We start from the raw sequence: 13,373 nt of genomic DNA, 5'->3' as shown, positions 1-13,373 counted from the left end.
GAACCTAGGACCTCCCGTCTCTAGGCCTGGCTCTCAATGTACTGAGCTACCCAACTGTCCCACCATGGTAACTAAATTTAAAAATAAAGTCAGACCAAAATAAGTGGAGAAATATTAAATTGCTCATGATTGGATTGTGCTAATATAAAAATGATGTTAACTCCCTAAATTAATTCATGTATTCAGGACCGCATCAATCAGACTTCTAAAAGGTTACTTTAGAAAAGCATTGGGGTAGCTATGTAGCACAGTGGATAGAGCTCCAGCCTTGAAGCTGGGAGGACCTGAGTTCAAAACTGATCTCAGACACTTCCTAGCTATGTGATGCTGGACAAGTCGCTTGACCCTAATTGCCTAGCCCTTGCTGCTCCTGTCTTAGAATTGATACCCAGACCTAAGGTAAGGAATTTTTTTGTTTTGTTTTATTTTTAAAACGAAAAGGGAAAAATACAGAAATCCATAACAGGTAGAAGCTAGTCCTAGTAAGTGTTCATTCAGAATTGGAGTATAAATCTTGTCTTTTTTTTTAAAACCCTTCTGTACTTCAAAGTTACTGTCTTCTACTGGAACGTCCTTCTGTTTTGTAGCAGGCTTATGCTGGCTTTCATTTGCTTTCTGGTCTTGGACTTCAAAATTATTCCCCCCATGCCCAGTCCCTCCATTTCCACTGCAATTCCCTTTGTTTCAATCTCCATGATGAGTTGTCTTTTCGCACTCAAGCTCCTCAAGGGTAGCAGACTGTCTTTCCTTTTGCTTGTATTCATATCCCCATCACTTAATGCAGCGCCCGGAACATTTGTTGTTGCTCAGTCATCCCAGGCACATCCGATTCTTTGTGACCCCTTTTGAAGATTTTGTCAAAGATACTGGAGCAGTTTACGATTCCTTGTCCAGCTCATTGTATATCTGTGGAAGCTGAGGCAAGCAGGGTTAAGTGAGTTGCCCAGCTCCTCACAGCTGGTGTCTAGCACCTGATTTGAACTCAGGAAGATGAGCCTTCGGACTCCAAACCCATCGCGCTGCCCCTAATGAAAGGAGGGACGCTAACCATCAGATCTCTCCAGGAGCAAAATCAAGACTCTCAGGATGTCCTCAGTTCAGATGGATAGATGACAGTACTGTCTTGGGGATGTAAAAGGAATTCCCATTCAAAACATTGCAAATTCCTTATGAAAGGAATTTCTAGTGAGGTTGGACTCGGTGATTTCCAAAAAGTCCCCCCTCTTGAGTTCAGATCTTCTTGCCTCATACGTCTGCTTCTCTTTCTCCTGCACTGTAAAGCCTTTCATCTTAAAAGTGCTCTTTTGATCCTCCAAGTAATCCTTTCAGATAAGGAGGACAGGGGTTATTCTAGAGATTGGCATCGAGACAGACAGTGATGGGAGATAGATCAGTGCTCGGGAAATCAGGAGATGCTCGCTGACCCTCCGCGGTTGAGTCACAGAACTTCTCCTGGACGCTTTCCTTCTCTGCGAGAAGACGATGTCCGAGGTCATTTTCCAGCTCTGAGACTATGTAATTCCAAGTTTTCAACAGCTTTAAGCCCGTGAAGCATTTATTCATAGAGATTCGCCCAGACCAAGTTAAAACCAGGGCGACGTTGAAAGAAATGTGTGACGTTTTTCCTTCAAAAAAAGATTTGTGGGAAGCATGGAAGTTTGGGCCCAGGATGGATGCAGAGATTCCGGAGAAACGTGACCTTCCATGCCCTCGTTTTGTTGGCACTCACCAAACGGGTGCCTCCTCTCTCCCTCAGCCCTGAGCCACCTCGTTGGGTCTGCTTCTCCCTGAAAATTCTTCCTGGCCGCTCCGGTAAGAAAGTGGGCTTGGAGACTGCATTCTGCTTTCCGGGCTCTCTTCTTCCTGCCGGTGTCTGACTTCAGATACAAGTGAAGCAGTTACCGAGGACTTTGAGAACCCTTTTCCTGGCGGCCCTGCGCCATTCTCAAGTGCCCGAATTCTACTAGGGGCCTTTTAAGCTGCCCAGCAGGGTCCTTTCGAGCAGCACGGGGATGCTAGTTGAGATGTTGGGGGGCGGGGGGGAATCTGACTTGTATAAGAGTTTGGGTTTGGTTTTTATTTGGGGGTGAGCCTATTTTCCTTTGCTTTTTATACTTCACATTTTAGTGCCTCCAATTTAGAGACAAGTGCTACTAATTTAATTCCATTTCCCCTAAGCCATTTACTAAAGGAGAATGGATCTCACTGTGTAATCTGTAGACTCTTGGAGGCCAGGATAGTATAAAGAACAGTCTGGAGGGGAAGTAGCCTTGCAGTGGATGACCTGGATGGGGGGGGGGGGGGGAGTAGAACATAGAGAACAGACCAGCCATAGATGATGCAGTCAGTGTTACAGAGGCAGGCCCGTCCTCTGATAGCTCCCCCTGTAAGACCTCAATTCAAAGTTGGCCCCAGATATTTACAAGCTGTGTGATCCTGAGTAAGTAAGTCACTTAACCCGTTTTCCTCAGTTTCTTAATCTATAGAATGGGGATAATAATAGCACCTACTTTCCAGGATTGATGGGAGAATCAAATGTAGTCATAATCATAAAGCACTTAAAACATAATAATGGCTTATATAAATATGTAATGGTCATATATAATTATTATTAATCAAATATTTTATTCTGTATCATTTTTTAAAACGTGTCATTACATATTGCCAACAATGATATTCATTTTAAAACTGAATCCCATACTGTAGTTAGTAGCTATGTAGCCTTGGGTAATTTATTTAAGTTCTATATGCCTTAGTTTGCTCATCTATAAAAATGAAGTAATAATAATTTTAAGTAATTTATAGGTAATAATAGGTAATTGGTAAATAATTTTTATTTTATCTTGTTTAGGTTATAAATTTATACATTATAAATATTTATATTATATTAATATGCAATATAATAATATAAGTATTAGGTAATATTTATGCTTTCTCCTCAAATGGGTTGCAGTGAAAATAAAATAAAATAATAGAAAGACACACAAAATTCACATATAAAAATGGAAGCTGCTGCTCTCAGATAAGGAAAATTTAATCTTTTCCTGGGGGCCTCTGCCCTCCATCCATCCATTTCCTCATGGGCCTGGCCTTCTGATAGGAGAATAAATGTCCTCCTCTTTATTGGCATTTGGAAGTGGCGGGCTCCTTGCGAGCTCCTGGCTGCCATTGCTGCAGTTCTTCCAACCCCTTTATTCACCTTCCCCCATCCTATAGCTCCTGCCTCATTCATTGCTGCTCCCTTCAGAAAGCTCCCAGAAGAATCACAGCCCAAATGCTGAGACACAGAGGCGTAGCTGTTAGTGCACTGAATTACCCACAAACATCATCTGTGATTTTTTGCCAAAGCAAAAAAAAAAAAGTTCCATTCCAGACATAGTTTCTCCCCTGCCTCCTTTCTGACCTTCTGATCGGGTAAACAGAGAGCCCTTTTCAGCTTTTTTCACACTAACTTGCAGGCGGGGAGGCTAGTGTTTGCTTCGGTGCGTGTACGAAGAGGCCGAGAACCTCCACACGTACTCGCCTGGCAGAGGGCAACGGGGGCGCACAGAGGGTCCCGGAAGGCGCATGCTGGGACCTTTCCGGGCAGTTTGCAGAGACAGCGTTTTCAAGCTGGCTTTTGCTTGGAAAGACTTCAGATTCACTTGGATTTCTGGTGGGCTTCTGTTCCCTGATATTTTACCAACATGGACCAAAATAGAATTCTACACCCAGCGTCAGAACCAGAAGGGGCCTTCAGGGTCATCAGAGTAAAATAGGGATTCTCAGTCTGAGGTCCTTGAACTTGTTTTGTGGTCTTTACTATTTTGATGACTATATTTTTTTCTTTTTTAAACAATTTGGATTTTTTTATTTTGATAAATTTCCACAAGTGTTTTTCAAAGTTATGCAGTCCACATTGTCTCCTTCCCTTCTTCCCTCCTCTCTCCCATTTGATGACTGTATTTCAAAGTCATTCCTTTCCTTTTTAATCATTTTTGTGTTTTATTGTATTCATTTGAAAACATCAACCAGGAAAAAAATTACGTTAGCTTTCTCCAGACCCCTAAAGGGGGCCAGGACACAAAAAAGTTTAAGTACTGCTGCTCTAGTTCAATCTGCACCTGCCTGAATGTGAATCCCATTATATAATCTGATCTTGGGGGGGAAAAAAAAAAACCTTTACGTAACAACTAGGTGACTCAGTGAATGGAGAGTCAGACCTAGCGATGGGAGGTCCTGGCTTCAAATCTGACCTCAGACACTTCCCAGATGTGTGACCCTGGGTGAGTCACTTCATCCCCATTGCCTAGCCCTTACCACTCTTCTGCCTTGGAACTAATACTCAATATTGATTCTAAGAGAGCATAATGTAAAGGTGTTTTTTTTTTTGGTTTTTTGTTTTAAAAAAAAAAACAAAACACCTTTCATATAAGAATTTTAACCTTTTTTTCATATCATGAACCCCTTTGGTAGTCTTCCTGAGGCCTTTTCTCCGAATAAGATTTTTAAAGGACTAAAATGAAATTACAAAGAAAACCACTTATATTGAAATATAATCTTAAAAAAAAAAAAACCAAGGTCCCAGGTCCTAGGCTGAGCCCTCTGTCCTTAAATGATTTTTTGCATGTATATACCAGCATTAAACCTGAGAAACATTTATATTCTTCAGCCTAGCAGTGAAGAAGCCATGACCTGCCCCCCCTCTAGAAACTTAGCTTCATTTCATAGTTTTGGAATTTATTAGCATCTTGGGAGTTTGCTATGGTCCAGTCCAGCCTCGGAATTAATCATTTCAAGCTTTAACCTTGTGATAAATGAAATCAGGAGAAATAAGGAAATTTCAGCTAAATGGAATGCTCAGAGGCGCAAAGAATAGGCTTTCAATATCCAAAGACTATAAAAACATTACTTCATTGAATTTGATCATCAGATATTACGGGACTAAATGTAAGTATTTGGGGAAAAAAAGACCCCACCATGAAAATAATTGCTGCTTATGCCCCAATATCAGTCGCTGAGGAAACGGGAAAAACTTGATGAAAATTCTCCAAATCGACGTCACCCTCCAACGTCTGATGCCTCATCATAATATAGAACGACTCCAGGGTATGGGCCTCTCCAGGGAAGTGTCAGATCTACCGCCCTGGACGGGCTTTCATGATGGCTCCCTTCACCATTCAGAGCTGTTTTCCGAGAACCAAGTGAGCTAGCTACAGAGGAGAGGCCCGGCATCAGCAGACAGGCCGTGGGATGATGAATTGGAGAGGAACCATGGCAACACCCTGAGGCTGAGCAAAACAGCTGGCCTTCTTCCTGGGTGGCCCTCACTCCATTTCTGAGGTGACCCTGGGAGATAAGCAAAGGGTGTTGAGAATCACCATTTTTTAAACCATCGATAAATTCTTAATGTTTTTGTATTCTAAATGTGAGATCCTTGTGCAAGAAATGGACATATTGCTGGTGGGACAGAATCAAATGAAGCTTAACTTTCTGGCTATAAATGAAACCAGGACAAATAAGAAATGTTTAACTAAATGGAAAGCTGATTCATAGGTGCTTCAGAGAGGTAAAGAATAGATTTTCTATACCCAGAAGCTACAAAAAAAACAACATTATTTCATTCGATTCAGCCATCAAATATTATTGGACAAAATGTAGGCATTTGACTCCCCCCCAAAAAGACCACCATGAAATAATTGCAACTTGTGCCCCAATATCAGTCACCAAGGAAACAAGAACTTGATAAAAATCCTCCAAATCAAACTCAACTTAGACCCAGATACATGGTGACTTTAGTGCAAAGTTGGAAAAGCTGAGGATGGGGAAAATATATTGGGAGTGCCTGGTTCAGGAAGAAGGAATAAAAAAAGCCACAGATGTGAATGTTCCACCGAAGTTCCATGCCACTAGGAATCCTGAATGCTTTTTCGCTCAAAGACTGGTGCTGCAGAGAGCGGGCAAAGCATCAGTCGTCAGTATTAAGCACCAGCTGGGTGCCAGGCACTGGCCCGAGTACTGAGGGTGCAGAAAGGCAGCCCCTGCCTTCAAGGAGTCTACAGAGACAGATGGGCATCTCTGATCCACAGATGAAGGGGATTCCCAAAGAGGCGAGACCACGCCTATGTTTGTGTATTGGAGAAAGGGGATGCCCTCCCTTCCACGGGTGGTCCAGACTCCCCTCTGCAAGATACTGATGGAAGGAGCGTTTATTCTGGAGTCAGAGGGCTTGGCTTCGTGGTCCATCCTGTCATCGAGGACCTGTGTGAAACTGGGGCACAAATAACCTCCGTGGACCTCAGTTTCTTCATCTGTAGAATGAAGAGATCAGATGCAGTGGCTTCTTAGGAGCCCACTGCACTAGGTCTGTGAGGCTTTGAGAGCGGCCATCCCACCTTAGAGGCAGCTAAGGGACCCAGTGGATAGAGCCCTGGCCTTGGCATTAGGAAGACCTGAGATCAAATTTGGCTAAGATGCTTGCTAGCTAGTGACTCTGGGCGAGTTGTGTAACTTCTGTTTGCTTCAGTTTTCTCAATTATAAAATGGGTATTTTATATATTTTCTGGTTTCTCCTCCTTTCCCCATTCCCAAACCCATCCCAACTAGGCATAGCCTCCAAAACAGAGGTGTCCTATATGCCCCACAGCACTCCAATTAAACCAGTTTAAAATGAAACTGGAAAATATTAAAAAATAAATAAATAAAAATACAGTAGAACATAATGTGATTATGGGGCAGTTAGGTGGCACAGTGTATAGAGTACTGGCCCTGGAGTCAAGAAGATGCCTTTCTGAGTTCAAATCTGACCTCAGACACTTATTAGATGTGTGACCCTGGGCAAGTCACTTTACCCTGTTTGCCTCCGTTTCTTCATCTATAAAATGAGCTGGAGAAGGAAATGGTAAACCACTCCAGTATCTCTGCTAAAAACCCCAAATGGTGTCACAAAGAGTCAGACACAACAAAAACAACTGAACAAAAATTCACTACTTTCCAAAGCAGATTATTCCACTTTGGAACAACACTAATTTGTTAGGAATTTTTTTCTTTACTGAAACCTTTCCCAAACTCTACCTCTTTTATTTTCTCCAACAACTCCATAAATAGCTGGTACAAGCAGTCCTCTGATTTTATAAATGAGGAAGCCTTGTGCATTCCAGAGGAGCAAAGATCACCCCCCACTAGTATATGGTACCAGAACCTGGGGGCCCAATCCCAAATGTTCTAAATCTAAATCCACTGCCCTTGGCATTATGCCACACCTTCTTCCTCCACTGTTGCACTTTGAATTGGCCATTCCCTGACAAGAGATACTTAATGAATGGGTTCACTTTGGGGCCAAACAGAATGGGAGAGAATGTCTCCAGAGGCCAGAACCCAGCATGCTCGGCTCGCTTGGCTGCATTGTGAACTTCAGAAAATAGCACAGGTTATTTTTACCTACCTAGATAATGGACCCCATAGACCCTCTTCCGCTAATAATGCACCCTATGGGGACACTGTCAATTGTGCAGTTTTGCAAATATTCCTGATACAACGTGAGGTAAAATTATTTTTCCCAAGCCTAATAACCAGCCTGATTTGTGAGACATTTCCAAATAATTTTCAATTAACCTTTGATACAGGAAACCATAAATAGAATCTAATAAAAAAAAACTAACCATCTCTAGATTTTCCTTCAACCAACTTTATTGTTTTCATCTATGAATGCTTTCTGTTAATTATACCACAGTCCCATAAAGCCTTCCCTTATTACAAGAGCAAACAAGTTCGCTAAAACAACCCCAAATCCGTTAGCATGGACGACATTCTGTACCCATCGTCTCCCATCTCTCCAGAGATTGGAGGGAAATGTATTACATCCTCTATTCTTTGTAACCAAAACTGGGCATTGAGTGGAATCTCATTTTTGGTGTCTCTTCATTTTTATAACCATAATGTGTCTTCTATTGAGTTCTGTTTCCTTCGTTCCACATCCAGCCATTCGAGTGTTCCCCATATTTCTCAGAAATCCTTCTCTGTGTTGTTTCTTATGGTTCAGTAATAACCTGTCATCTTCTTAGCCTACAGTTTTTTTTTCAACTATTCACCAAACAAATAAGCACAGATTTTATATCCAGTTGTTTTTACTACCATAGAAAATGCAGGTATGACTAGTTTGCTAGATATGAGACTTTCTGTCTTTGATCTCCTTGCAATATATGCTCTCTCTTGGATGGATGGATGGATGGATGGATGGATGGATGGATGGATGGATGGAGGGAGGGAGAGGTAGATAGACAGATGGATAGTGGTAGGTATAGAGATATAGACAAGACAGATGGATAGATGGAGATGGAGAGATAGACAGATGGATAGTGGTAGGTATAGAGATATAGACAAGACAGATGGATGGATGGAGATGGAGAGATAGACAGATGGATAGTGGTAGGTATAGAGATATAGACAAGACAGATGGATGGATGGAGATGGAGAGATAGACAGATGGATAGTGGTAGGTATAGAGATATAGACAAGACAGATGGGTGAATGGAGATGGAGAGATAGACAGATGGATAGTGGTAGGTATAGAGATATAGACAAGACAGATGGATGGATGGAGATGGAGAGATAGACAGATGGATAGTGGTAGGTATAGAGATATAGACAAGACAGATGGATGGATGGAGATGGAGAGATAGACAGATGGATAGTGGTAGGTATAGAGATATAGACAAGACAGATGGGTGGATGGATGGATGGATGGATGGATGGATGGAGAGGTAGATAGACAGATGGATAGTGGTAGGAATAGAGATATAGACAAGACAGATGGATGGATGGAGGGATGGATGGATGGATGGATGGATGGATGGAGAGGTAGATAGACAGATGGATAGTGGTAGGTATAGAGATATAGACAAGACAGATGGATGGATGGATGGATGGATGGATGGATGGATGGATGGATGGATGGATGGATGGATGGATGGATAGACAGTTCTTTATGTTATCTCCTTTGATCATCTCAACTACCCTAAAAAATAGATGCTATTATTATCTCTATTTTACAGCTGAGGAAAGTGCTAATAAGGAATTGAGGGGGAATTTGAACTCAGATCTTCCTGACTCCACATCCAGGACTGTATCCAAAAGGCCATCTTGCTGAGATATAAATAATTTAGTGACATTTCCTGCAGAATTCTACTTTTTTTTTTTTCAGAAAAATTGAACCGGCTTAAGTTTCACCCTCAGTATTACTGATGTGCCTCTCTTCCCGCAGCCCCTCCAGCCCTGTTTCCATCTTTTATTATCTTGGCCAACCCCTGGCCTCCTTGAAGTGAATCATCTTAACTCCCTTGGTCCTTATTCTAAAACCCTCTTTTAGCTACTTGCTCTTACTCTGCTGGAAGTGAGAAAGAGCAGCAAACTTTTGCTCAAAAGACATTTAAAAAAGAGAAGAAGGCAAAAGAGAAGCCAAGAACCAGTATTGAATACATGTTAAAAATTGCCCAACAAAAAGTGATTATTCCCCATTGAAGCTAATGCAGTAAACATTTAGGGCCCTGCTTTGGGCAACTTACTAAGGATCTGAAATTGAAATACAACCTAATACTACAAACATGAAATGCCACTGCGTGCAATTATAAAGCTTAGAGGTGATTTTGAAAGGCCTTTTTAGTAGAGGTGTGCCACACCACAAGTAGCTACAACATGATATGAAATGATAAGTGCATGGCACTATGAGATGGAAGGCAGACAACATGCATTAAGAGTCTACTATGTGCCAGCTTCTGTGCAAAATGCATTCTAAACATCTCATTTGATCCTCACAACAGCCTTGGGAGGTAGATGCTCATATTATGCCCATTTTACAGTTGAGGAGAACGGAAGGAGACAGAGGTCAAATGACTTGCCCAGGATCACACAGCCAGGAAGTGTCTGAGGCTGAATTTGAACTCCAGCTCAGCCCTGCATCCCCCAGCTGTCACATTCTATCAATTCCCTTAATTAAGTGACTTAACCTCTCCACACCTCATTTTCCTCATCTATAAAATGAATGTCTTAGATTAGATAACCTCTAAGATCCCTTTTGGCAATTGATCCAGGATTCTGATCTAAGATCATTCAGAATCCTGTCACCCATGCTCTACCTTCTCAACCTTGTCGTTGAGTTCAGTCCTTTCAGTCATGTCTGGCTCTTTGTGACTCCATTTGGGGTTTTCTTGGCAAAGATTTTTAGAGTAGTTTGCCATTTCCTTCTCCAGCTCATTTTGCAGGTGAGGAAACTGAGGCAAACAGAGTTTTGTGACTTGCCCAGGGTCACCTAGCCAGGAAGTCTCTGAGGCTGGATGTGAACTCAGGAAGATGAGTCCGCCTGACTCCAAGCCCAGCACTTATCTACCATTCCACCAGGCGGGCTGTTCATTATTATTCACAATTAGCGCCATCCAGAAATGGAATGAACTGTCTTGGGAATTGGTGGATTTTTCTTCTCTCAGTCTTCAAGTGAAAGCTGGATGGCCATTTGTTGGTAATGTCTTGAAGGAAATACCAGTGGGTCCAGATGGCCCCCGAGGACCTTTCCAAACTCGTGATTCTGTGGGAAATTGTAGCAGTCCACACCTATCTAGGGACAAGGGAAACAGACTGTAAAGATTGTCTTAGAAGAGAGCATGCTCAGACCTGCGCATGGCAAGTAAAGCCTTTGGACCCTTAATCCCAGAATCCCCCAGGTTTCTTTGTGCTCACCTGGCTGAGACAAACCACACCTATACCTTGTCCTTAACCAATGATAATACACAATACATTCATCCCTATGTATTGTGCACATTTGCATCTCAAAGGAAATAAATAGGAGCTCCACAGAAGGCCAGCTGTCTTGCCACATCACCTCTCACCTAGGTCTGTCTTTCCTGGGACTTGGCCTCCGGCCAAGCTCCATCTTTAACTTCCTCCCTCTCTCTCTCTCTCTCTTCCTGAAAGACCTTTCCTCCTCAATCCCTTATCCTCAAGGGGTTCGTGCTTAGAGTACCAGCTCTAAGGAACCCGTGAATTCTTTCTTGATCTCCTCTCCTCAGCCCAGGCTGCAAGGGATCGGGGGTTTTCTCTCAGCCAATCTCTATACTCCTAGAGCTGCATATTGTTAATTTAGGACTGCTTAGCGGTATCATGTCCTCGTGATAGCTAAGTGGTGGGGGCTTATCTGTGGAGCTCCATTGTCAAGTGTGTGTCTGCCTGCTTCTTGTCCATCTCCTTGACTGTAGTCCTCCCCCAAGGGCAGCTTTCTCTCTTTCCTTTCGTGGGAGGGCTGCAGGCCGGCCTTCCTGCTTTAAAAATCTTGAAACCCATTTTGTTTTTTTTCTGTCCCCAAGAAGAATATGGAAGGGGTTCAGCTTGGAAAAATCAGTAACGAGAGAGAGAACTCTCTTCCCTGTGAATGGTGGGCAGCTCGCTGATACTTTCTCCTTGTCTTTCTGTTGTTTTGTTTCCTTCTCCAGGGAAACCAGTCAGACCTACTGTCCCGATCATTAGTGGGGCTCTGTCTTTGAAGAGAGCAGAGAACTTCACTCTTCCTGCCTTTGGACAAGATTGCCAAGGACCGATGACTCCAAGTTGAACTGCTCTGGCGTCTGCCTCTCCATGGCCTCCATTCTCAAGGAGCACTCATCGGGTGGAATTGTTCATAGTGCCAAAGTCCTACTACTGCATTTTCAAAGGGTCCTTGTAAATAGATTGCTCCTCCCTTCCCCTGCCTCACTCCCCTCTTCCGTGCCCCCAATCTCTTGCGATACTGGAATCGATTTGTACAACGTGGCCATTTTGTTACCTTTTTAAATCGGCTCGAGTTACTTTTACAGATCATACACTTGCAAGGTTTTTTGGAGGGAGGCTGGTAATGTGTGCTTTTTTTTCTTTCTCTTCCTTTTTTTCCTTGGTTTTTGTTTTTTTTAGAATTAGCAACCACTATATCTGCATCTGGGTTTGGGGGGGATTCTCATTATTTTGTTTCATTTTTTTAGACCTAGTTTGGAATTGGAGGAGATTTTCCAATGGGGTGTGCGGAGAAATCTCCTTTTAGTTTATCCCAGAGGTGGCTTATAATCAGAGCTGCCTCAAACCCGGTCCTAGCCCCTTTTCTTTCCCAGCTGTTTGCATGGGACTCCCTGCTGTAGCTCTCCACAAAAGGCTTTCTGCACTGCTGGGAGTGGGGGGCTGATTGCCTAACTACTGTATGTCCCCGGCCACGCTCTTGGCCCAGCAAGCATCCCAAGAGCTGCATGGCATGCACCTGTCCTTTTAAAGCACCTTTTTTATATAAAAGGAGGAAGGGCTCCAATGTTTCTTAGGATTTTTTTTCCTGAGATGGAATTCATCATGCCTGGATGGCATCAAGATGACCTGAAAGAAGGATTCCAGAGTTTCTTGGTTTGTTTGTTTTTTCTGAAATGGAATTCATCATACCTGGATGGCACCAAGATGACCTGGAAGAAAGATTCCAGTGTTTCTTAGGGTTTTTTTTTTCCTTAGATGGAATTCGTCATACCTAGATGATACCAAGATAAACTAGAAGAAAAGATCCAGTGTTTTCTAGGAACTTCTTTTATTATTATTTTAATTTTTTTTTTTGCTAAGATGGAACTTATCACACTTGGATGGTACCAAGATGAACTGTTTGGGATCTTGTTTTTTCTTAAATACCTTTTGTGGGTGTGATCATTGACAAGATCTCTGCTTAAGCCTTCACCATTATTATTCTTTTTTTTTCATCAATTCTAGATCCTTGAGTGCACTTTTTTCAAATGCCCCTAACATGGAAAAATAAAAATGAAAGATATCTGATGTAGATGTTGCAATATGAATATTGTGTTGGCAAACTCCCCCCCCCACCCCCACCCCCTACTTCAGCACACCGCACAAATCAGAACGTCTAGGGAGTGTGGATACAACCAACTTTTATAACTTGTTGCTCATTTGTTGTAACTCAATAAAACAAAGACTAAACATTTTTATAACCTTTTCCCTGCTGCTTTTCTTCATTTTATTCTCTTATGACTGGTAGGATCCCTTAGATGGGGAGCTTAGGGTTTTCTCCCCCATTGGACCAGGCTAGCTAAGTTCAGAGGTGACCAGAACCAAGCTGGCTGCATTGGGATTAAATGTTGACCAGAGCAACTCTTACAGGCAGGAACAGTGAATTGTAACTTTTGGGATTTCTCTAAGCCTCTTGAGCAAATGTCCAACCTGATGAATTCATTACAGAGAAGGGGGCTGCTGAGGAGAAGAGAATAATCGCTATCTCCAGGTATCTCCATGGACTGCCACGTGGAAGAAGGATTAGACTTGTTCAGTTCAGCCTTGAGATCAGAACTAGGAGCAATAGATAGAAGTTATAAGGAGAAGTACAGCAGGAT

General features: G+C 42.5%; 1 protein-coding gene across 7 annotated transcripts in view; it reads left to right on the top strand.

Moving 5' to 3' along the window:
* Positions 1-12,978, top strand: part of ZHX2 (zinc fingers and homeoboxes 2) — a 211,492-nt gene extending 198,514 nt beyond the window's left edge. For 6 of the 7 annotated variants that reach the window (XM_056823146.1, XM_056823144.1, XM_056823145.1 and 3 more), the window contains one exon: positions 11,460-12,465. Coding sequence is in view for 1 of the 7 variants with exons in the window: in XM_056823149.1 (XP_056679127.1) it covers positions 11,460-11,578 (119 nt within the window). In the remaining 6 variants the exon portion in view is untranslated. Of the gene's footprint in view, positions 1-11,459 lie in introns of all 7 variants that reach the window. The other variant, XM_056823149.1, reaches the window with a different exon arrangement.
* Positions 12,979-13,373: the final 395 nt, after the last annotated feature.

The sequence above is a fragment of the Monodelphis domestica genome, chromosome 3 (genome assembly GCF_027887165.1).
Source record: "Monodelphis domestica isolate mMonDom1 chromosome 3, mMonDom1.pri, whole genome shotgun sequence".
Taxonomy (NCBI): domain Eukaryota; kingdom Metazoa; phylum Chordata; class Mammalia; order Didelphimorphia; family Didelphidae; genus Monodelphis; species Monodelphis domestica.
This window is presented reverse-complemented; position numbering and strand designations above follow the sequence as displayed.